The sequence below is a fragment of the Drosophila navojoa genome, chromosome 2, assembly GCF_054131105.1.
Source record: "Drosophila navojoa isolate 15081-1374.11 chromosome 2, UAZ_NAV_1.0, whole genome shotgun sequence".
Taxonomy (NCBI): Eukaryota; Metazoa; Arthropoda; class Insecta; order Diptera; family Drosophilidae; genus Drosophila; species Drosophila navojoa.
In genome coordinates, this window is record NC_142890.1 from 3,450,988 (window position 1) to 3,476,038 (window position 25,051).

At 38.0% G+C, this 25,051-nt stretch overlaps 8 protein-coding genes across 9 annotated transcripts; 5 read left to right on the forward strand and 3 right to left on the reverse strand.

Moving 5' to 3' along the window:
- The first annotated feature begins 2,258 nt into the window (after positions 1–2,258).
- Positions 2,259–6,743, forward strand: CAH9 (Carbonic anhydrase 9). The gene is made up of 7 exons (XM_018105731.3): positions 2,259–2,479; positions 4,479–4,591; positions 4,913–5,003; positions 5,067–5,335; positions 5,397–5,547; positions 6,281–6,360; positions 6,424–6,743. The coding sequence occupies exons 1-7, from the start codon at positions 2,428–2,430 to the stop codon at positions 6,598–6,600; spliced, it is 933 nt and encodes a 310-aa protein (XP_017961220.1). The 5' UTR covers positions 2,259–2,427; the 3' UTR covers positions 6,601–6,743.
- Positions 6,664–8,229, reverse strand: Jhbp11 (Juvenile hormone binding protein 11). Its single transcript, XM_018105766.3, has 5 exons — positions 7,831–8,229; positions 7,674–7,766; positions 7,445–7,601; positions 7,140–7,273; positions 6,664–7,078 (listed from the first exon to the last, which is right to left on the reverse strand). Exons 1-5 carry the CDS (start codon positions 7,913–7,915, stop codon positions 6,726–6,728), a joined length of 822 nt encoding a protein of 273 aa, XP_017961255.1. The 5' UTR covers positions 7,916–8,229; the 3' UTR covers positions 6,664–6,725.
- A 1,686-nt stretch (positions 8,230–9,915) lies between these two features.
- eater (transmembrane receptor protein eater) lies at positions 9,916–13,707 on the forward strand. Of its 2 annotated transcripts, XM_089262106.1 has the most exons (5): positions 9,916–10,038; positions 10,114–10,286; positions 10,348–11,655; positions 11,755–13,325; positions 13,389–13,707. In XM_089262106.1, the coding sequence occupies exons 1-5, from the start codon at positions 9,949–9,951 to the stop codon at positions 13,442–13,444; spliced, it is 3,198 nt and encodes a 1,065-aa protein (XP_089118232.1). In that variant the 5' UTR covers positions 9,916–9,948; the 3' UTR covers positions 13,445–13,707. The 2 variants fall into 2 exon arrangements, with proteins under 2 accessions (XP_089118232.1, XP_089118230.1); XM_089262104.1 differs by having other exon boundaries at positions 10,348–13,325.
- A 467-nt stretch (positions 13,708–14,174) lies between these two features.
- On the forward strand, positions 14,175–15,038 carry LOC149092054 (uncharacterized). Its single transcript, XM_089256658.1, has 2 exons — positions 14,175–14,320; positions 14,383–15,038. The coding sequence occupies exons 1-2, from the start codon at positions 14,175–14,177 to the stop codon at positions 15,014–15,016; spliced, it is 780 nt and encodes a 259-aa protein (XP_089112784.1). The 3' UTR covers positions 15,017–15,038.
- Positions 15,039–15,269: 231 nt separating this feature from the next.
- On the reverse strand, positions 15,270–16,704 carry LOC115563260 (circadian clock-controlled protein daywake). Its single transcript, XM_030385970.2, has 4 exons — positions 16,469–16,704; positions 16,141–16,390; positions 15,742–15,875; positions 15,270–15,681 (listed from the first exon to the last, which is right to left on the reverse strand). The coding sequence occupies exons 1-4, from the start codon at positions 16,560–16,562 to the stop codon at positions 15,341–15,343; spliced, it is 819 nt and encodes a 272-aa protein (XP_030241830.1). The 5' UTR covers positions 16,563–16,704; the 3' UTR covers positions 15,270–15,340.
- A 522-nt stretch (positions 16,705–17,226) lies between these two features.
- LOC108654495 (circadian clock-controlled protein daywake) lies at positions 17,227–18,736 on the reverse strand. Its single transcript, XM_030385971.2, has 5 exons — positions 18,720–18,736; positions 18,184–18,279; positions 17,887–18,133; positions 17,680–17,813; positions 17,227–17,623 (listed from the first exon to the last, which is right to left on the reverse strand). Exons 2-5 carry the CDS (start codon positions 18,275–18,277, stop codon positions 17,313–17,315), a joined length of 786 nt encoding a protein of 261 aa, XP_030241831.1. The 5' UTR covers positions 18,278–18,279; positions 18,720–18,736; the 3' UTR covers positions 17,227–17,312.
- Positions 18,737–19,680: 944 nt separating this feature from the next.
- On the forward strand, positions 19,681–21,013 carry LOC108654452 (protein takeout). The gene is made up of 5 exons (XM_018105780.3): positions 19,681–19,826; positions 19,896–19,988; positions 20,158–20,311; positions 20,375–20,514; positions 20,574–21,013. The coding sequence occupies exons 1-5, from the start codon at positions 19,733–19,735 to the stop codon at positions 20,882–20,884; spliced, it is 792 nt and encodes a 263-aa protein (XP_017961269.1). The 5' UTR covers positions 19,681–19,732; the 3' UTR covers positions 20,885–21,013.
- Positions 21,014–22,350: 1,337 nt separating this feature from the next.
- On the forward strand, positions 22,351–24,480 carry Cpr97Eb (Cuticular protein 97Eb). The gene is made up of 2 exons (XM_018110456.3): positions 22,351–22,519; positions 23,520–24,480. The coding sequence occupies exons 1-2, from the start codon at positions 22,508–22,510 to the stop codon at positions 24,222–24,224; spliced, it is 717 nt and encodes a 238-aa protein (XP_017965945.1). The 5' UTR covers positions 22,351–22,507; the 3' UTR covers positions 24,225–24,480.
- Positions 24,481–25,051: the final 571 nt, after the last annotated feature.

Here is a 25,051-nt window from a genome sequence, read left to right on the forward strand (position 1 = left end):
TATTAATCAAATGGGAATTTTAGCTTGACACAGAGAACTACTTTTCAGTTGGCTAAATCAATTAACAATTGCAATAGGTGTAGTAAATGATATTAATAGATATACAAGTATTTCCCAGCTCAATTATGATATAACCATAACATTGAAGTACCTATATATATTCATATATGCCTCATAGAACATACAAAAACTTGTATATCCTGTAATTTCAAGCACGTGCTTATCATGTGCTCTCGATTAACACATTCACTCAACACATTCGACTATCATTAAGAGTTCGTGCTAAATCGTTTAAATACGACAAACTAACAGTTATCACGCGTTCCCAAAATGTTCTATAAATCTAGACTGGAAGTCAAGCGACATATACATTTCACTTCTAATTGATTACGCTCATTTCTATGAATTATGAAACACAATTAAGAAAAAAAAAAACAAGCAAAGTTGAATAAAATGTAGGCTGCCGATATATCTTTCCTATTATGTTCATTTGAGGATAACTACTAATTGCTCGAAATGATTTTTGCTTTTTGTTTTTTTGCCAAGGTCTCGATTGGAGATTGGAACTGAATTCGATTGAAATTCCAACTGTCTGGCATATTATCATATAATGTACGAGCTCATAAGTAGATGTAGGTTCAAAATGCATTCATTTTCGAATTGTCAAGCACGATTTTGTTTCTTTGCAATATCCATATATGTCACGAGCTTCCGATACACATGTAAATCAAAAGTGGTTATGCACTGAAAAATCACAATTGCTTCTATTGGCATAACATGATAAATGAATCACCTTAAAATTGTAGAAATATTTCAGCTTATTAAGTTGGCTGCGGCAGACAGAGGAATGTTTGGGATTCACATGAAAACGTGGCTGAATATAGAAATCAGAATGGGAAATATGTATATTATTTACGTTGAACTGAATACGTGTAAACAATTTAGAGTTCTCTAGTGTAGCTTTTGTATATATTTCTTGTATTGCGTAATACAATATACCTAATTCAATACGATAGCAATGTAATTGTTGTCATACATATGTATTTTCATATGCATAGTCATGCGGAAACTTCTCACACTCAACGTGTGAAAATTCGCTGAATGACTCTGTTTGGGCTCATCGAAATTTTATTTGATATTGATAGCCACGCGTATAATTAGTAGCTGTTTGTTTTTTTTCTGTCAATATTTACCAGGCATTAGATATGTCTCAGCCCTATATAAGAGTTGGAATGCAAAACAAAATATTATCAAATGATTGAAAGCCGTTTCCTTCTTGTGTTTGCCTTCAGCATTAGCCGAGCGCGAATTGTGATTAATCATCTTCGTTTTCTTTTGCATTCTAATTAATGTTGAGCTTACACAGTGTGCTGCAGTTAGTTGAAGTGAAATTTAGGCGCACGTAATGCTACTTCAAATTCGATTTCATTAAGCGAACGGCATTAGAGTAAAGCTACAACAGCTCAATACTTCAATACCCATTGACAAAACGATCGATGGATCGATGGATCGATCGTGTGCTCGGTCGGTCGTAGTCTGGTGTTGTTCGTGCGATTTTGATAGTAGCATGAGTGTGTGGGGTTGTGCATACCCTGTAAATGTGCATTGAAAAGTATGACGATTGTGTCATATTATGTAACAGCGCTACAGGAAGTCACATCTATAATAACTTAAGACAGGTCAAAAGTAATATAATTCTTATATGTATATGTATTATATGTATTACATACTATATTATTGTACACCCAAACTCTACTAACGTGTGCCTTGTGAGTAGTACCTAACAAACAACTTGTGTATAGCACCTAGTATATTATGTATTGTAACACAAATATCATAGTAAGTAGTAGTTTAATTTTGTACCTTAGAACTTATTAGTGGATAATTGTACCTATTACCTTAAGTCTTAAAAATACAGTATATTGTACCTTAAAGCTGGTACATTTTACATTCTGCCTATTGCCTAGTACCTAGATTTTTTAATTTGTACATCGAACCTAGCACCTAACACCTACCACTCTTTATGTAGTACAAGTAAATTGTACCTAAACCTTAGCATTTTATGAATATATTGTGTATGTAAATTGTACCAAAATGTATATAGTTATAGGGTATCTTTAAGTCGTCAATGCTCACCTAGACTGCCTTGTATTTTATGGCCGGTGTCGAGAGTGCGGAGCACGCGCTATATGCGGGGATTTGAGCTTTCGAATTTTTCAACTAGTTCGTTGACGCTTGGGGAAGTTGTGAAGGTGCTTGAAACGCTAAACGTCCGCGCAGTTTAGAATCGACCAGCCAAGCGCAAAGGTGTTGCAAGGTGTTCTACCGGTGCTCGGTGATCAGGAGTGCGGCTCAGTGTAGAAGGAAGCCTTGAAATATATAGCTTTGCAGTATAAATACAAATAGTAATAAGAATCAACGCCTGCGATGCATCTGCTAATACTACAAGCAGCTTTTCTTGTGATCTGCTGGTCTCAAGGTAAAAACAATTGCCCGTAAATATCGTGATACCCAAGTGTTATATAACAGCTGACAGGCTGGCAGGCGACAGACGATAGACAACAGGAAACAGGCTGTGGTCATGTGATACCTTTGGCCATTGTACCAAAAGTGCAGTCATCGAATAAATCAATGAAAAGCAAAAGTGATAATCGTAAATACTGAAGGTGCCCCGGCAAAACCCAATCAGTATTAATTTCGCGCCGAACATACGAAACTGCTTCAGCTCTTATCTCTGATAAGTCAACAATGGGCGTACGACCTGACAGAGTGCCACCAAATGTCAAGGCTACGGTGATTCATTTTTATTGATATCTACCTGACTACGATAGCTATATTTAGATATTTACCAATTTATGATAGTACAGTTCGAAGTACTACTATGTACTACCAAAGGCACACTTTACACAAATTTGATTGCCGTAGATTTATGGTATTTAGGTGCACTTGAAACTTTTTCAATTGCGAAATACCAATTAATACATTTATTGCTGTCATTGATTTTGATTAAGCACACTTCAGTGATATAAATAGTCTGGTAGCTAGTGAGTACCTACTTACATAACAAACTTATCTGTTGCGTGATCTGATCGTGTTACTCGACTCCAAGAGAAAACAAAGTCATAATCAAGTGTTAATTCTCAAATAATCAATAAATTAGCTACTCTAAGAACTGAAGCGATCACTTTAGAGATCATCATATGATCGATGTTGATATCGTGCTAAACGATTTGAGTATGCTTTAATTAAGCAAGAGTTTTGTTTATTTACGGCTTATCGTCAGTATATACATATATACTGATTGCAGATATGAGTCGGAATTTTGTTGTATTAGGATAGGCCTGAAGTCTATTCTTAGCGTTAGTGCCATCATACGTATTTTTATATTTCATTAGGGGTTTTTTATTGATATTTTGACTGTTATTGTGTAAACGTGTTTCGATTGATTCAGTTTATATTATTTATTATATTTTTAACTTTTATGATAATCACTATTACTTTTATTACTTCTTCGGTTTTCATATAGTTTTAAGTTACAGATTCTTTTCCAAGCTAAAACATATGTTTTATTAAGGACTTCATCTTGATTTATGCCAGATCGATCCTTTTCTCTATCCCTACGTCGTTGAAGAAACTATAAATTAATATCATGATTTGTCAAAGGAGTAATAGAAGTATTCTCTGCTCGTCATCAGAAATCATATTTATTAATACATGTCTATTATTATTATGTTTCCACATTAAGCTCCTTCATTTATGATAAACAAAAGTCTAGCCGATAATATGGGTTCACATCAGTTCACATCGGTTAGCTCAATGTCACGATCAATTCGTGTTTCGATCTACTTTCCACTTATTATTCTAATTCATTATTCCGATAATGCCAATTAGTATAAATGCGAAAATAAATATTTTTCTATCTGTGCGCTAATTGAGACGTGTAGAAATATATAATTGTCATATGATATGCATGCTAATAGCCAGTTCTGCTATTGGCTTTCAATGTGGGTTAACTTTTCCAGTTATCATAGACGAAATATTGGTTGGGTCTTGTATAACATAGGCTGGAAGTCAGACCGTGGAGTCAGACAGGTGGTAAAAAATTATTGAAAAATATTTACCTGCTACGCTCATTATCTGTATCAATATCAATATCAATGATTGTGGCCCGATATCTATATATACATATATTATATACATATATTGTATTTAGCATGGCCTTGTGCTTTCTTTATGAAATTCATTTATTGATTTATCTATTTGCTAGACAGCAAACAGTTAGCATTTGTTTGCGCCCCCATTTATTTGCAATAATTCACAACTGCTCGTATATGTCACTGATAAGCTCTGTGTGCGGCGCACGTGATATGGTTTAGATGTTCCCCAACTAAATATTAGTGGTTAGCACTAGGCACACAATGCGACTCACCGTCTACCGCATATCTATCAATACATATTTCATTGTTCTTCTCTCGCAGTGGTCAATGGTCATGTGTTCGGCTACTCGGAGCCCAATCAGAGGCGTTGGGCGCGTCATCACGGACACTGCGCGGGCAAGACGCAGTCACCCATAGCCATATCCTCCAGCCATGTAAGTGCACTGAGAGAAAATTTTATTACTAATTATTATTATTAATTAATTACATATTTACAATAGTAAAAATTTATATAAAAGTATTACGATTACTCAAAAAAAAACTTAATAAAAATAAAAAATAGCCAAAAAAGTCTTAGCATAAATTAAATAACTTTAAAACACATAAATAGCAATAATTGAAAAATATTATAAATAACAAAAATTAATGAATTAATTGTTTGTTTATTTTATTTGTAATGTATTTAATAAGCCCCATTTCTCTGAGTGTATTTGTGCATTAACCGTTACCCATTTGAATTACTCACATTATTGCAGACAATACCCATACACATGCCGGCAGTGGATATGATTGGTTATCACAATCTGCTGCCATATCCGCTGAAAATGATTAACAATGGCCACACGGGTAAGTGGGCGAGGGGGCGTTCACATAATTGCATTGATTAATTATCGCATTTCCATTCACCAGTCACCATTGGCATACCCAAGCTAAACAGCAGCGAGGAGCTGTACGAGTTCCTGCCCTATATACGGGGCGCTAAGCTGCCCGGCGAGTTCGAAGTGGAGGGTCTGCATTTCCACTGGGGCGATAAGAACAATCGTGGCTCCGAGCACGTCATCAACGACATTCGCTACACCATGGAAATGCATATTGTGCATCGCAACAAGAAATATGCAACGCTGGGCGAGGCGCTCAACCATCCCGATGGTGCGGCGGTGCTGGGATTCTTTTTCAATGTGAGTGCCGGTAGCAGCATTAGGCAAATGTGTTACACGCTAATTTCGATTCCCTCTGTAGCTGGATGAAGACGAGGGCCAGGGACTGGTTACCATCAATCGTCATCTGCACCTGATCGCCGAAGCCAACCAGGAGGCATCTCTAAATGTCACATTTTCGCTATCCTCGCTGATTGCCAATGTGGATGTGGACAAGTTCTACACATACAAGGGTAAGCGGGGCGTATGATTGATTTTTCTTAGTCTCGCCCAGAGATGAGAGAAGAGAGGATATTTGTTTTTGTGATAAATAATTAGGGAATATTCTTAAATAGATCAATAAGCGATGACAGCATTATTTTGATTAGTACATTTATAAAACAATTCTCAATATCTTGGATATTTTCAAAGGTAGAGTGACCATATTTTGCATATATATGAGTGTTGATATTTTGTTGTTGATATTAAATACGACAAGTGCTAAATCAATTGATAACTTAGAGTGACCATAACTTAGGTTGATGATATCTGGCATATTTAAAGAAGATTGTCAGGGTGACCAAATGTTTATTTTGAGGATTTTTAACAACTTTCGCTTAAAATCAATAAAATCTGTGTGATGTATATTAGATAATAAAATAGTTTAGTAAATTTGCTTGGTTACTAATATAAGAGAGAGTATTAGGTAACCGATTACACCCGACTGTCTGAGAGTTAGGGCTGTATGTTGAGGCATATTATTATATTGCAATACAAAGATTAAGATTATATATTATATTACTTCCCCAATAGTGATTGAGCGAGTATCCGACAGTCAGTTACATCCCATAGCACAGAATTCTTAAGTGCTTTGCATGGGTGCAGCAGTGCAGCTGTCACCGTGTCATGTGCCATGTACATTTGCATGACTGTTGATTGTTTGAATTAATGAGCGAATGGCATTTAACATTCCCATTCCGTTTGCAGGCTCGCTGACGACGCCGCCCTGCTCGGAAGCCGTCACCTGGATACTGTATCCCGATCCCATACCCATATCGCCCAAGCAGGTGAGTGCCCAATGCATCAGAGCCCAGTGCGTATATGTAATGTGATTTGTTTTTGCTTTGCAGATCTCTCGTTTCCGCCAGCTGTCCGACACTCAGGATGGCGCCTTGGTGGACAATTTCCGAACGCTGCAGCCCGTCGGCAATCGCCGGATCTTTGCGCGCACCGGACACGTGCGTCACACATCGATTGCGGCTCTGAAGCACGAGGGCGACTATCTCAAGTACGATTGGTTCTATTGAGTGGCCAAGCTGTGTGGATGCTCAGTGTGCCATGCTACGTTAGACTAGTCTAAGTCTAAGCAATTAGTTCATTTTGCATTTATTATTTAATTGTAAGCTAAAATCCTCTCAATAAGTAAATAATGTTATGCTGTCAGACGTGATTTGCGACCGTAGAGCAGCAGCGAATTGGGTATATCCTCTATGAAGAAATTGGCTGGCATCAGACTGAACATCTTCTTCAGCAGATCGAACAATGTGCTCTCCAGAGTTTCCGTGATCAGTGGACGGAACGTCTCAAAGAAACTTCTCCAGTTCTCATTGAAGAACTCATTCGTGCTCTGCTCCACCTCCTTGCTGTGCCCATTGAACAGATTGTCCAAATACGTGCGCACATGGCCCACCTTCAGCTTGACGCTCACGTCAGTCACATTGTAGAAGGTGTAGCCGCCTTTCTCGTACAGTCGCGTCTTGGCATTGAGCAGAATGTCTAGATCATCTGTCACGGAATTAGATAAATGAATATTTCTGATTCGCTGTATATATATATTTATAATCACCAATCTCCATAAATATGTTGCCACTTCCATGCAACGGTATTATTAAGACGTTTCCGACCATTTGGTATTTACCATCGAAGCGCATGCGCGGTATATAGATTTTATCCTGCCAGCTAAAGTCCTTTTTGCTGACCCTGAAATAAAGAGTTGAAATAATTCGAATTTGAAATATAAAAAAAGATCCGTCTTTTATAATTTATCGTAACTCTATCAATCAAAATATATAACAGTTGTAATAACATCAATATTAATAGGTATACTAGAATTGAGTGCAGTGTGTATTGAGAATGTTGTGAGCTACTCACTTGCTTTCCTTGACTATCAATTTGCCAAAGCCACGTATTACCAGATCGCTTAAATTAGCCGATATAGAGGAAACATCGCTATTTGTTTGTGTGAATGTCAGCTGATCCTGTTTCATGGGATCGATGGGTCCGAAAGACTCCTCAATTTCGGGTATACCTTAGTGTCAGTAAAGAGAGGGATACCATTTAATTATATGTGAACCTATCGGTATTCAGGTTTGCTGCTCACCTTTGATGACCTCGTTAAGGAATGCTTGTATGGAACGAGTTGAGCAGTTCGTAAAGCCGGGCTCTTTGATGCGACACGATTCAATATATGATGCTGTGCTTAAGCAATACAAGATTGAGTTTCACTTCTTGATCAACTATATAAAAACATAGCTTACGTTTTTCCGTATAATATTCCAGGCCCTTCACATGGACAAGGCTCACAAAAAAACAAACCAAGCCAAGATCTAACGCATCGAACATCGTATAAAAATAATATAGTTATATAGAATTAGTTTATATAATAAATATTCTTATGTTTATTTTTTCCGTTCACCAAGCAAACGAGTTACTCGCGTTGAAATGAGAGAATTTCAGTGAGATGCTGAATCTTATATATCCCATATATGTGGAATATATAGATACCTGCTCTGAGCGCCGCTTACAGTTGCAGTTGCAGCAACTAGTTTAATTAAGTTAATATAATTCTGGAAAATACGTGAACTAGCTAAACAATTTGATCTGTGTGTTTGGTACAACTATGTTTTCAATGCAATACGAGGGGCTCTAGGCACTTTATCTGAATTATTTCTGAAACTTTTATAGATTATCAATTAGGTTAGGAAATTAATAAAAACAATTCTTAAAATCAGAAGCATAATGAAAAACATTTTTGAAAATGAACTCTTCTGTATTATAAATAAAATATATGAAGAAAATACAAATAAATTTATATAATGCATTTATAAAAAAATCAAATAAATTTTGAACCCCTTTTGAATAAACCCCTTTTGAATAAATGATATTTTTTCTAATTTACATAAAAACAATGAAATTTTAAATCTTGTTTATTATTTTTGCTTTTGCAATAATTTGTATTAAATAAGCAAAGATAAGTACAATATATTTTAAGTGAATCATGCCATAGGATTGCTTACAAGTTGATAAAAAATTAATTATTGTAGTTAAAATTTCTATGTCAGCTTACGTACTTCCTTTAAAAGTTGTTTAATAAATTAAATGGCTATGACGATTTACGGAAATTCCGTTATATATAGTATATAATAGTAAATAAAAAGTGGATTTGTTTATAGTTGCTTTTTGTATTTGCAATAAATCGGTCTTGGTTATGTAATAACTATTGTAACTAGTAATTATATATGCCGTGAGTAGATTTGAAATGCTCGGAATGTGGCATACTTCTAAGCAAAAAAAATATTGTTTCTATTTAGTTGAAGCTCTAGATTAAGTTTCTATTTTCATATTATACTAACAAGCAAATATATATATTACATGAAAAGCATTAATATATGTGAAGAAATTTTACACAAATGGACAATTTTTCATACAAAATTTTTTATATACAATGTAAAACACCACTGCAAAAATAATAATAAAATATGACACTATTAAAAATTGAATAAGCGAAACAAAACTTTGCTTTATCTTTTGAGAAAAAGTTTATATTTAAATTGCGACATTGAGCCAAACTTAAAAGCATAATTGTAAAAATCTAGTAAATAACTATAATCAAGTTCTTGTTATATATATTTTAAACGCCCTTCCTCATATCATATTAATATATAATATTATATAATTATGTTTAATATCTACATATTAATGTATAAAATGCATCTTCCGTTTGCTTTGTATTTGTAATAAAAGAAAACTTCTATGTATGTATGCATGTGCCATGACCAACTTATTTTTGCAATTCTAAAAATGCTCAGAGCGAAAAAGAACTTCTCACTGAACTCAATATTCCATATCACTTATAAAACAGTCATGCCACATTTCTTACAATTAAATACTAAATTGAAATAGTGCATAAAATTTTGATTTTCTTTTATCCGGAATTTATGTTATTTCAAAATTTAGATATGTATTTGTTTAACATACCTTTTTAATTAAATTATATCGTGTTTAATAATTTCGCATTCTCAACAATTGTGGTAAGGGTATTAAGTGTTGCGTCTGCTATTAATATTAAATTAAAGAAATGAAGATATGAGCAGCCAAAGTTCAGGCAGAGGCCGCATGCTTAAGTTTGCGATAAGCCCTTCACACTCTCAGATACAACACTGGAAAAAATGATATAGTGCCCAGCTAAGCTAAGACTAATATAAAGAACCGTATAGGCTTAAGCAATACATAAATGGTCATAATTTGAGATTATTTTTGAGCTCGACATTCTTCTTGCAGTGTAAACTCTTGAGCGAATCGCAAGCTTAATTCTGTGTTCTCATTTCGTTGTCACGCAGTGCCATTTATAAGTTGATCTGCGTAGTTACTGCACCATGTTGGTCCGACATATGCTCATATATTTTCTATTGACTAGTTGCGCGTTGGCACAGATTTGCACAGTAAATAAATATTCTGGAAACAAAGTAAGTGATGCAAGTATGGTACAGATACATACATTTACATGAACATTTTATATATACATATATTCCAACATATAGCTCAAAAAAGTCCAAGTCTGCTGCAATGGATATTACCGCACAAGCAGTGCGCAAGGCAAGAAACTCGAATGTTCTCCCATATGTAAAAATTGTAGGAAAGGCAAATGTATAAAGCCAAATGTATGCCAATGCTTTGCGGGCTACGACAATTTCAACCATTTGCCAAGTGCTTAGTGAGTAACCTTTTCATAAATTGTTTTCTATACCAATTTCTCTAACTCTCGACGTATCCAGTTGCGTTCCGAAATGCAAAGGCGACTGTAAAAACGGATATTGTGGATCGCCCGGAAAGTGCCATTGTGCCCGGCGCTACAACCTCGATGAAGCCACTGGACATTGTTTACCGATCTGCGAGAAAGGCTGTCCCAATGGAATTTGCAAATTACCTGGAACGTGCATATGTAATGAAAATTACACATTAAATATAAAAACAAAGATATGCCAGCCGATTTGCAAGCCTGGCTACAGTCTGAATGTAACCCAAAATATTTGCGATCCTGTATGCGAGGACGGCTGCCTAAACGGCAGATGCTCGGCCCCAAATGACTGCGAGTGTCTACCTGGACATATCAAAATTAGTAATTCCTTGTGTCTGCCGGATTGCCCACTTGGCTGTAGGAATGGATTGTGTAGTGCTCCAGGAAAATGCACCTGTAACGAAGGATATTCTCCAGCGACTGAGAACATATGTGATCCAGAATGTAAAGATGGATGCGAAAACGGCTTCTGTAGTGCACCAGGGAAATGCCTTTGCAACGTAGGATACTTTCCTGTAACTGAAAACAGATGTGCTCCAGAATGTAAAGATGGTTGTGAGAACGGTGTCTGTAGTGCTCCAGGGAAATGCACCTGTAACGAAGGATACTTTCCTGTAACTGAAAACAGATGTGCTCCAGAATGTAGAGATGGTTGTGAGAACGGTGTCTGTAGTGCTCCAGGGAAATGCACCTGTAACGAAGGATACTTTGCTGTAACTGAAAACAGATGTGCTCCAGAATGTGAAGATGGTTGTGAGAACGGTGTCTGTAGTGCTCCAGGGAAATGCACCTGTAACGAAGGATACTTTGCTGTAACTGAAAACAGATGTGCTCCAGAATGTGAAGATGGTTGTGAGAACGGTGTCTGTAGTGCTCCAGGGCAATGCACCTGTAACGAAGGATACTTTCCTGTAACTGAAAACAGATGTGCTCCAGAATGTAAAGATGGTTGTGAGAACGGTTTCTGTAGTGCTCCAGGGAAATGCACCTGTAACGAAGGATACTTTGCTGTAACTGAAAACAGATGTGCTCCAGAATGTAAGGATGGCTGTGAGAACGGTGTCTGTAGTGCTCCAGGGAAATGCACCTGTAACGAAGGATACTTTCCTGTAACTGAAAACAGATGTGCTCCAGAATGTAGAGATGGTTGTGAGAACGGTGTCTGTAGTGCACCAGGGAAATGCACCTGTAACGAAGGATACTTTGCTGTAACTGAAAACAGATGTGCTCCAGAATGTAAAGATGGCTGTGAGAACGGTGTCTGTAGTGCTCCAGGGAAATGCACCTGTAACGAAGGATACTTTGCTGTAACTGAAAACAGATGTTCTCCAGAATGTGAAGATGGTTGTGAGAACGGTGTTTGTAGTGCTCCAGGGCGATGCACCTGTAACGAAGGATACTTTCCTGTAACTGAAAACAGATGTGCTCCAGAATGTAAAGATGGCTGTGAGAACGGTGTCTGTAGTGCTCCAGGGAAATGCTCCTGTAACGAAGGATACTTTGCTGTAACTGAAAACAGATGTGCTCCAGAATGTGAAGATGGTTGTGAGAACGGTGTCTGTAGTGCTCCAGGGAAATGCACCTGTAACGAAGGATACTTTGCTGTAACTGAAAACAGATGTGCTCCAGAATGTGAAGATGGTTGTGAGAACGGTGTCTGTAGTGCTCCAGGGAAATGCACCTGTAACGAAGGATACTTTGCTGTAACTGAAAACAGATGTGCTCCAGAATGTGAAGATGGTTGTGAGAACGGTGTCTGTAGTGCTCCAGGGAAATGCACCTGTAACGAAGGATACTTTGCTGTAACTGAAAACAGATGTGCTCCAGAATGTGAAGATGGTTGTGAGAACGGTGTCTGTAGTGCACCAGGGAAATGCACCTGTAACGAAGGATACTTTGCTGTAACTGAAAACAGATGTACTCCAGAATGTGAAGATGGTTGTGAGAACGGTGTCTGTAGTGCTCCAGGGAAATGCACCTGTAACGAAGGATACTTTGCTGTAACTGAAAACAGATGTGCTCCAGAATGTGAAGATGGTTGTGAGAACGGTGTCTGTAGTGCTCCAGGGAAATGCACCTGTAACGAAGGATACTTTCCTGTAACTGAAAACAGATGTGCTCCAGAATGTAATGATGGATGCGAAAACGGTTTCTGTAGTGCACCAGGGAAATGCACCTGTAACGAAGGATACTTTCCTGTAACTGAAAACAGATGTGCTCCAGAATGTAAAGATGGATGCGAAAACGGTTTCTGTAGTGCTCCAGGGAAATGCACTTGTAACGAAGGATACTTTGCTGTAACTGAAAACATTTGTGCTCCAGTTTGTAAAGATGGTTGTGAGAACGGTGCCTGTAGTGCTCCAGGGAAATGCACTTGTAACGAAGGATATTCTTCAATTTCTGAAAACAGTTGTACTCCAGTTTGTGAGCCCGAGTGCTCCAATGGTTTCTGTGCATCGCCCAATAACTGTAGTTGCTTTGAGGGTTTCGCCTTTAATGGTACTGCTTGTGTTGCTATATCGGATGACGCAGAGAGTTCCAGTACTGCAGCGACAGAGAAAGTTGAAATTCCGGACATGGGAGTAGGGTCGTGTCAAGAACGTTGCTGGAATGGAACTTGTGTGGACGGACAGTGCTCCTGTGAGGAGCACTACTATTTGACCGAAGATATTGGAAACACTCTCAGATTGCTGTGTCTGCCTGTGTGCAAGCAGAAGTGCGTTCACGGTTACTGTGCATATCCAGATGTATGCGTCTGCTACGATGAAGAGGTCGCGGAAGAAGGAGTGGAATGTCCAAGCCCTAATGGCATAGAACCCTTGGGTCAAACTGGAAACTTGGCCCATTTGAAGTGGTTCATTGTATTGGTTGCTGGTACGATTATGGTACTAACAATGACAATAGTCGTGGTTATTCATAAATTAAGGAAGCGTGATTACAGAGTCGACAAAAAAGGTGAGTCCAATCTATCCTTCCACCTGTATCGAGGTACATCTAATCAGCTTATTTTCGTTGCAGAACAACGTTATGGGGTGCACTTCTCAGCAAAACAAGCTGACATAATACGATCGTAGAGGCATTTCGACATGTTTGGCGAATTGCGCAAAGATCCACTTTGAAATCTCAATTACTTCGTTAAATTAAGAACTAATTATATTTAATATATGCATGTTACTTAGTGTCAGACATCCAGAATGATTCAATGTATTTCGCAGTTTATGTAAATAAAATATGCGATGATGGGCCTAGTAAGGCGTTTACTCTTCATCTTGATATGCGGTTAACTCGAGGAAATATAATTAAATAAATATATTCTTCTATTTATATAAAATGTTAATCATGCTGGTTCAATTGATGATTTTTAGAATCAGCGATAAGCTATTCTTAACACACTCTCTCCGATAAGGCGCACTGGAAAAAATATTCAATGACTTATATATAAGTACAGTCAACTTACGTTGAACAACATGCAGCCATATTTATGACTATCAAGAATTTCCCGCCAGTGCACTGCAGTGTAAGCTCGAATGGATATAAGCATTGACTTCATTAGCTCTGCGATACCCATACGATGCAATTTCTTCTCTTCAGTTCTATAGTTTAGTTGATCGAATAAAGTACTGTAAGATGTTAGTCCAGAATATATTCATATATCTTCTATTGCCCAGTTGTCTTTTGGCACAGATTTGTACAAAGTTTGCGTATAACATAAAGGGCAAAGTAAGTTTTAAATTTGTGCCAACACTATGAACGAGTATGTAGTCAATTAATCCAACATAGAAAACAAGAATCTCTGATTGCTGCATGGGCTACAAGAGCATTCCAAAGACCAAAACGCATTTCGAATGTGTGCCTGTTTGTACGAATTGTGAGAACGGCAAGTGCATTAAGCCCAATGTTTGTCAGTGCTTTAAGGGCTATGTCAATGATCAGCATATTCCATCGAATCCGTGAGTCAATATCAGAAGAAAACGTAATGCATATACATATATAAAATATCGTCTCCTTGCTGTAACAGTTGTGTGCCTGTCTGCAAGGAGGAATGCGAGAACGGTTTCTGTAGTGCTCCAGGGAAATGCAGCTGTGAAGAAGGATATGCTCCAGTCACTGAGAACAGCTGTACCCCAGTTTGTGAACCCGAGTGCTCCACTGGTTTCTGTGCATCGCCCAATAACTGTAGTTGCTTTGAGGGTTTTGCATTCAATGGCACTGCTTGTGTTGCTATATCGGATGACGCAGAGAGTTCAAGTACTTCAGCAACAGAAAAAGCTGACATTCCGGACATGGGACTGGGCTCGTGTGAGGAACGTTGCTTGAATGGAACTTGTGTGGACGGACAGTGCTCCTGTGAGGAGCAATACTATTTGACCGAAGATATTGGGAACACTCTCATATTGCTGTGTCTGCCTGTGTGCAAGCAGAAGTGCGTTCACGGTTACTGTGCATATCCAGATGTATGCGTCTGCTATGATGGGCAGGTCGCGGAAGAAAGAGTGGAATGTCCAAGCCCTAATGGCATAGAAGGTTTAAGCCAAGTAGAAAGCTTGCCATATTCCATGCGGATTTTTATTATATTAGTTTCTGTTATTGTGGTACTGGTAGTGACCATGTCTGTAGTATATATGTGGTGTATATATACGCCATAAAATTGACTTCCCTGCAAATCAAGGTGATGCCAACACAAGCTTAGATGGAGCTACATTGATACGTCTTCCAGCCTTCAAGATGTGGAATCAAATAACAAGTATTGCAAATAATTTATGTAAGAATTAATTACCCTTAATATATACATGTTAATTGACGTCAAAATATCCAGTTTATAATGCTTAGATGTAGTTTGAAATGCATGTAAATGATATGCCATACTATACTATTCGAGGGCAGAAATAGAAATTAGTGTTAAGTGTAGCATGGAGTGGGCTGTTCAGAGTTTATTTTTATTTTCATGAGCATTGTAATTATCATTTATGCTATTGGTTTTTGCCGTACAGCTGCTGGGGCGTTGGAATATCCTCAACAAAGAAATTAGCCGGTATCAGATGGAATACCTTGGACATGATCTCATAGAATATGTTTTCCACAGTTTCCAGTATAAGGGGCTTCAGCGCCTCGTAGAAGTCCCGCCAGTTATCATTGAAGAACTGATTCGTGCTGCGCGCCACTTCTGGGCTGCGTCCATTGAATAGATTATCCAATTCGGTATGCACCCGGGATATATTCAGCTTAACGCGCACCGCGGTCACATTATCAAAAGTGAAGCCGCCCTTCTCATACAGACGCGTTGTGGTCAGCAGCAGTATATCGAGATCATCTAAGCTTATTGACCATGACTATGATTAATTCTGATATATTTTGAATGATGCACACTTACCGATCTCTATGTATATGTGACCTTTGCCACTCAACGGTATTAGCAGTATCCGACCGGCCATTTGATATGTCGCATCCATACGCATTTTGGGCAGATAGACTTTAGTTTGCCAGCCAAAGTCCTTTTTGCTAACGCTACGAGCATATATAAAGTCAACATTAAATATACATATATATATATCTTTAATGCATTCCAACTCATTTGTTGTGCTTAGTCATAGAGTCTTTTTATACCCTGAACCCATTGAATATAATGGCTAGTGGTGAAGAGTATGTTAGAGGCAGAAGGAATCATCGGAGACCCCATAAAGTATATATATGCTTGATCGGGGCGATTAGCTGTCTCGACTATAGCACTCCTACTTGATTTATTATTTGATTCATATCTATTATTACTCACCGGCTCTCCTTGATTATGGCCTTGGCGAAGCCTTTGACCACCACATCGGTCAGATTGGCACTGAGTGTGGCCACCTCATTGTTGTCCTGCTTAAAGTAGATATTCCTCACATGCAAGGGATCGAAGGTTCCGATGGATTCTACGATTTCCGGTATGCCAATGACCACTTGATCCACCAGCTTCTGTATGCTGTGCGTGGAGCAGTTGGTGAAGCCCGGCTCATAGATGCGGCACGAGGGCAGCCACGATGCTAATGATGGACGTGCGTTATATAAGAGTGTCAACTGTATCGAGGCAGACTCGAAGGCCTTTCCATTAGTCAACTTACGCTTCTGCGTGTAGTACTCCACGGCGACGACCCCGTTCAGTATAAAAACTGCAGCAAGCAGGCCGCAGCTAAAGCTAAACGAACTTTTCATCATGACGCCCGGCGAGTATCTAAATGCGAATCCGACTGACAGTACGATTCGATTACATCAAACTGTGCCACACCATATATGAGATGCGGACGGAATGGAGGCAGTACGTTCTCGTCGCTGAGCTTTGAGCTCACAATTAAACCAGAAATTGTTAATGTCAGGCCGTTTTAAATCGAAGTGTCTAGGCGGTCAATACGGGTTTATATGTATATATATGTGTATGTCTTACTATGTATTTATAAATAATTTTACATCTAATCTGAAAATTACATTATAATTGCATAAGTTGAGATAGAAAATGTATTCTTCAATTTATTGTGCAAATAATATCTATAGCTATATTGCAGATGTGCATCTATTGAAATATATAAATGTATTTATTTTAAAGAGCATGTTATATAATTTTTACTAGTTATGTTATTTATTGATCTGTTGTATTTATTACGTATTGTCTCCCTTTGGAATTGTATTCTAATTGAGGTTATTTTTATGTCTCTTTAGCCCTCTACCTCTCTCTCTCTCTCTCTCTCTCTCACACTGCTTCTCTTCCTTTGTTCTACACAATTTCTCTTTATTTCTTTTCTGTGTTTCTCAATTTCGCCTTCCCCTACTGCCCCTTTCTCTACCTTGCTCTACATGTATTGGTTTTAGGGATTAGCCATATATTAGATTTAATCACATCCACATTAATATTTACACAGAGAATATATTTCAACTTTACCATCAAAATTTGACAACATTTCTATCTATGAATCAGTGAAAATCTTGTATGAAGTAGGTGGCTGGAACATAGTTAAAAATCTTCTTAGTACGATCCAGTATGATCGCTTCTAAGGTTTGTTGAATTGTTGGTTGAAGCACTTCGTAGAGTTCACGCCAATTCTCATTGAATATCGTATGGGCTGCATCATTCAGCTCGGGACTGTTGGGGAATAGATTGTTTAGCTTGATGCGGAAATTGCCGATCGATGGTATCGAGATTTTCACACGTTGCACATCGGCGAAATTTCCTACATCAGAGCTGCGCGGCTTGACAGCCATTTCCATTCTGATAACCAAATTTTCTGGAATTGAATATAATGCTTTTAGCTCTTTAGCTATAACTATTTACCTAACTTACCTATCTCGAAGAGACCGTTGCCGTGGCCATTCAGAGGTAGGGCCAGCACTTGACCTTTCACCTTGTAGTCAAAATCAAAACGCAATTTGGGCAGAAATACCATACCTGCTGCTACGTGCTTAGAGGGATTGTAGCTAAAGAAGCAATTAAAGTGCATTGATGATTCTCAATTCCAAATATATTATAACAAAGGGTATGATAGCTCACCTGGCCTCTTTGACTGTCAGCAGTCGAGCGCCTTTGATATAAACATTCTGCATATCCACATTGAGCGCAATGGCGCTGTTTGTGTCCTGCGAGAACTTGATACGCTTCACGAGAAGTGGATCAAGGGAGCCTACTGTATTTGTGCCGGGTACACCATCCCTCCACTCGACGAACATGTTTTGCAAATTGCTGGACAGACATTTGCCAAACTGCGGATCCTCCAGGACGCAAGGCGTTAAGAAATTAGCTAAAAAGAATTTTGAGTGAGCAATAATTATTTTAGTTGCTGTTACTTACGTTTATCGGCCAGATAATTGGAGGCATTAGTCAGAGCTATCAACATGGATATACCCAAAAGTAAGAAACAATTAAAATTTATTACTTTGTACATTTCTAAATTGAAATGCAGTGCAAGTGCAAACACAAAGAAAATATTGTTAGCTTAGCTTGAAAGCGACGATTGTTCTGATATTACGGGAGTGCAGTCATTATATCTTATACTCCAAATGAAATTCAAAAATCCAGAATTATATATATATATATATAAATATATATATCGTTATATATAAATCTATATATTGTTATTTTATTGTTTTGTTTCTCAAATTCACAGATTTGGTTTAATTGACTGCAAAAATAAACGAGTTCTGTGGCGTTAGACTTGTCTGCACATACAGGGTGATCTTGCCATATGAGCATTCAAGAACAACATTTGCATTTCATCTATCATCTCTTTCGCACCTATTCTTGGCATCTATTTCGCTCATATTTAAATTAGCTGCGAGTGCACTAGACGACCTTGACCTTTTCATTGGTTTTTATGTTGAGCTGACTTGAACTAAGATGCAATGCAATGAGAGTATTTGATTTCAATTGGCGTAGATAATTTGTATGCATCCATTTAATACCCTAACAATTTTATGTCAAGATAGACTCAGCCAAACTAGAACTTGGGATATTGTTTTTACACAGCCTAATTTTAATTTCGGATTAATTGATTGTTATTTATAAATTAATTTTTGATATACGCTTACCGTTTAGGCGTACGGCAGAGCCCATTTATTTTGTATGAATAAATTTTAAAATTGTTGTAATTGATTTGATCATATATAAAAGGTGCTCCAAAAATTCTCTGTGAATATTGTAATTAATTTTTTTTATATATATATATATTTTTTTTTTATAAAAACATTAAAGAAACTTGTTGAGTAGCAGAGACTTAGCTGTTTATTTACTTTTCTAAAAATTACCATATATAAATTTATTTTTAATATATTTTAAGACTAACTGCGTTATTTCAGGTATATATTATCAGAGTCTTCATAAAATTTAATAACTTTTTTAAAATATAAATTAGTTAAAGGTATTCAAATAACCTATGTATTTAGCTTTCTATCAATTGATTATTATACCCTGGAAATATTAAATATTTGTACTGATAGTGCGTCATATTATAATTTTAGTCTGGAGGAAGCCATTTGAAACAGATGTTTATCTATTTTATGATTAATTTTTATACATTTACTTGCGAACAATTTGAATAATTTTATTCATGTTTCTCTTAGCTTGAGCTATTCAACTTTAGTTACACGATATTTGTGTGTCAAAAGGTTTTGATTCTCTCTTTCTCTCTCGCGCATATTGTAAATGATTGACGATGCCACTCAGATCAAGGTCTGCGGCTGCGGGGCTATTAAACCCTCGCTCTTCATACAACATAATACATATACTAAAGCACCGATCGAAAAGCTTAACGCTTTTTGCTAACGTCATTGGTTGAGTAACATATTTTGTATTTTTTTGTTGATCGCCAGTCCACGGCGAGCGGTTAACTGAAGCGGTAGCAATGCAGCCCCATCTGATAGTTGTCTTCTATTTGGCACTTGCTGCACCACTGTGCTTTGTTGTGGTGCAAGCGCAAAAGTTTCTGCCCGAGCCACGTTTGTATTACTATAGCATATGATTTCTTTTGGGCTTAATTTTGAATTTATTTTCGACTTGTTTTTTAGCTACATTTATAAAGCCTTGCGCTTTGAAGGATAGCCAGAGTAACGACTGCTTGGCTAGGAATATTGAAAACATCTTTCAACACTGGCGAAATGGTGAGTGGTATGGACATGTGTATATACTGCAGTTTTCCACCACTATAAATTCTCTATATAATACAATATAACATATACGTTGTCCACCACCAAAAATCATTTATGCAGGAGTTGCAAACTCCAATAGGATAGCATTGGCCAACACTAACCACTTTCTGTCTATATGCAGGCGTGCCGGGCCTCAGCGATGTTGGCTCTCTGGATCCATTTCGGGTGAGTCGCTTGCGCATTGCCCAGCGAGTGCCACCAAATGTGGATGTGCGCGTGGAGCTGCGAAATATGACCACAGTGGGTCTCAGCCAGGCCAAGATACTGAATAGCACGTAAGTAGCGAGTGTCAAGTAATGAACAACTGAATTGTGTATAAAAAACATTCCTGTTTGCAGCACGTTGTACAACACTGGTCACTATAATCTCGGCTTTCATGTGCATCTAACGCAAATCGATTTGACAAGCAAGTACAAGCTGAAGGGACATATACTTCTACTCAATCTTAACAGCACTGGTGTTTTGACTTCCAAATTGGGTTAGTATATCCCATGATTCTATGGAAAGAAGTAAATAAACTATGTATCTGCTTTTCAGACAATCTGGAGTTCTATGTGGCACTCAGAATGCGGCCACTGCAGGCAGAGGGCATCACATTCATGAATGTGACCGCAATTAAGACGGACATCGCACGCATCGACAACATTCGCATTAATCTAACCAATCTATTCAATGGCAACAAGGAACTGGAACGTAGTGCCAACGAGATCTTCAATGAGAATTGGCGCGTTCTGTTTGAAATCTTGCGTCCCGTGCTGACCCAAACATTTGACAGTGTTCTGGAGGATCGTTTTACTAAAGTATTTCGATATTTGCCAGCCAAGTATTTGTTCAAGGACGTTGAATAACAATTCTAAGATCATTTGGCCAAAGTCCATTAGCATAGAAAAACACTTCAATCAGGCTCTAAAGCTCACAAATACGAGAGACACATATTAAGTATACGCCTCATAAATAAACTAGCTCTTAAACACAAATTAACAGCTTTATTCAAAATAATATAAATTAGCGACTTGAATATACCCTATAATACATATGGGAGTATATATACATAAGACGAGCTGAGTCGTTAAAAGCATAGCCATATGAGGTCTGGTAAGCTGCAGAGATTTGCAACTTGAAATGTTTATTACAAATTTGATATTTCTATAACTTATTCTATTTATCGATTTTCAATAATAGTCGAGAAATATAAAGGCGAAAAGTTACTTTTTTGAATACCAAGATTATGGATATTCCCTTTACCCGTTTGCTAAATTTGAATGGCATTGATTTTTACTTTGACGATTGTACGCATATGGATGTTCTTATCACGCTCTGCTAGTTTTGTTTATCAAATGAATAACTAGAATTTAAGTTATTCAAGAGTTGACAAAGCTTAGACCAAAAACTGCGCAATAATCAGAAGCTAAGAATGACTTGAATAGCAAGTCTGTGCGGACTGCAGGGTAGCTTCTAGTCGGGCATTCTCGACTATAGAGCTCTCAAGTGTTTTAATAAATCATGCTAAATTCGGCTCCACTTATAGCTAAGAATAGATAAACTTGACATCAATGAGTAATTGCTAGCTAAATAAAAATAATTTACAGGGTATATGCTATGCACAACCTTCTTCTAAACAACTGTTGCGCTATCGCACAGCTATCTCTGGCTACAGGGTATACTACTATGTATACACAATTTGCATTTCTCTATTGCTCTGCCAGCAACCAGTTTTGTGGCTATTGCAAAGCATTGACTAGGTCAGTTGGCTCTTTCATTCCGATTCGCTTTTGGCTAGTTGCGAAAAAAACAGCCCAAAGAAATGGCTAACCGAAGGGGCAGAGCAAACGCTTTGGTTTTTATTATTAGTCATTCATCTCGCTAAATGGCCAATCGGCATGTTGTCCAGGCAAATGCCTTACATAACTGAAATTGCTAGACTTCTGAGTTGAGTGTTGCTCCAGAAAGCTTCCGCATGCACTACCCTAGGAGGGCGAGCGCTGCGCGGGGCGTGCTCATTGCATATGCGTGTGCGCGGGCTGGCAGCATAAATTGTTGACGCTAAGAATTTTGTTTTGACTTTAATAACCTGATTGCCGATAGCGTTCTCCAAGGGGCGATCGGGTGCTGTCTCTATTGGGGCATTCCATAAGCACTCGATTCTCGGCTCGGGGCACTGGCTTCGTATGTATATGTGTGTATATATAATGCGCAGCTGATCGCTGCCCACCTGTGCCAATGTAGTAATTGAGTCTCGCTCGACTTCGGCTCGAGAGTTTTACTTGAAATTTACTTATTTAGCTTTTATTATATTTTGTTGTTGCTGCTGCTGTTGCTGTTGTGCTCAGTGCTCGATTTGTGGTATAAAAGCGTTGCACGCCCTGATTTTCTTTTGAGTTGTCGTTTCGTTGCGCAGAGTCTCGAGTCACGAGTCGCACTTAAGCAAATTGAAGCCCAGGCGTGAGATTGGTGAAAACGAAACAGAGAAAATGCTGAAACTGGTGAGCAAAACAAAATGACAGAAAGAAAAGTGAAAAGCGAGAATAGACGAAATGCATTTAGAGTATAATCTAACTACGAATGCAATTGACAATTGTTAACTGGTTTCAATAAATAGTGTTTAAAGTTTGATTTGAGCGAAGTTCTCTAAATATCTATACAACTACAACGAAATGCATATATGTATATACATATACTCTCATACATGTATGTATGTAAATCAACCGACAGCAACGTCCTTGATAAGCTGTTAATGGAATGCAGTCAACTGCAGCTAACTGTAGCTAATTAGCTACTAAATGTTAATCAATTTAAGCCAATTGGAAATATAATTATGCAATAAAAAACACTTTCCATTCGTTCGCTAACGCGTAGTTAAGCAATACAAACTGAGCTGAGCTAAAAGCAAAATACTATTTAACGTTTATAATTGGAAAATTAATAATAATTTTAATATACAAACATTTTAGTTTGAGTTTTGGGACTGTTAATAATATATGATGCTGCTTAGACTTTAATTTGTTCCAAATATTTATGAAATTTTTAAGCTTGTTAAACTGTATATATATTTAGCAATTTACGGGCAGTTCCTTTAATTTGCTTATGTATATAAATTCTATATGAATTGATTGTATTATTATATTAAAACAATTATTCTATATATTTAAATCAATATGTATGTTGAACTAAAATCATGAATTATGTTTTTATTTGCTCCTTGTAAATATATTTTATTACCTCTATTATATCTAAGCATTTTTTAAAGCTTGTAATTCCTTAAAAAAGTGTAAATTTTTTTGTTTTTAATTTTTAATAGTAAATTAAACGTTAAATATAATTCTTCATATATAAACTATGCATTATTTTTTTCATATATTTAAATTAGTAATTAAATTAATTATATATTAAAAAGTAATTTTTCTAGAAGAATAGGGCATCAAAACTAAAAAAAAAGTAAAATAATTTGCGTTAATTTTTATATGCCTTGAAATCTCTTTTCAGTACATTAAGCATGGCCTGTTGCTGTTGGCGCTGGGCGCACACATGGCGTACGCGCAATATAAGGATTATACCACGCCCGTGCCCATATTGAAGCAGATCGATAAGCACAATGACGACGGCTCTTATACGTACGGCTATGAGGCAGCCGACAAGAGCTTCAAAATCGAAACAAAGTACCCGAACGGCGAAGTCTACGGCAAATACGGCTATGTGGACGATCAGGGCAAGGTGCGCGAAATCGAGTATGGGGCCAGCAAGCGAGGCTTCGAGCCCGCTGGCAGTCACATCAATGTGCCGCCGCCGACGCTCACGAACAGCAATCCGTATCCGCTGGGACCCAATGAAATCGACGATGGCCAGTATCGCGAGGATCCGTCTGTCTACTACAAGGATCAGAAGTACAATCGACCCATTGCCGCCAGCAAGTTTAGCCTGAGCGACATTGGGCGTGGCCAGCAGCAGCAGCCGCAATATGCGCCTGCTCCAGCTCCGGCTCGGCCGTATTATAATCCCACACCACAATACTACAATCCGCCTGCACCACAGCCGCGCTTCTACCAGCCGCCAGCCCCACAGCCCTACTATGCACCACAGCAGCCGCAGCAGCGGCCCTACGCTGGCCTGCCCGAGCAACATCATCCGGCATTGCGTAATCTGAACATCTACACGGGCTCCTACAGCATCGACTATACGGGCAGGAAGTAGGCGCGGCACCCTGGGACTATATTTTGTATGTGTGTGAGTGTGTGGCTGCCGAGAGAGAGATTGCGACTGATGTCTGTGGACAATGTCAATTTTGTTACTGCCAAATAAATCAGTCACTCCCGATGTCAATCTAATTACTATATACACCATATACATATATATACACAGTTAAATTTATATATATACACAATATATATTTGTAAATACACTTGTGTGCGTATGTATGTATGCAATAAAGTGCCGAAAAAACCCTCGATGCGATCTGTCTTTGTTTAGCCACAAAGTAATTCAATGAGCTTGGGGTTCCGCTTCAATTGGACTCCAATTGGAGCCCAATCTCAGCCAAATCAAATATTCAGCAATAATCGCAGCGCATTACGTCAACACTTTGGCTTATAAAAAGCGGACGGGCCCAAAGAATGATATAGTAAAAATTGTTACCGATTTAGATACCATTAGAAACGAGGTCTGCTTGTTGTTGTTGTTGTTGTTACTTTTGCTGTTGCTTGCGGCTGTTTGCTTGTTTGTTGTTGGAATTTGGTGCACTTATGCAATGGCCCCAAAAACCACTTTCAAATGCACCACCAGCCCAACAACAATAACAACAACAACAGCAACCAGTTGATCGGTCTGTGCTCCACTGGACAAACATCAGCTCCTAAGCTGTGGACAGGCCTCGGGTATACGAACACATTGTGCAGGGGCGTTTGGCTAGTGTCAGCGTCTGTTGGGGGCTCTGAGCTGCACAGTGGTCGCAGAGCTAGCAAAATGAGGTGAACATGTTTTGTGTAGAAGAAGACGAGGAAGACCTATTAAGGATATGATAT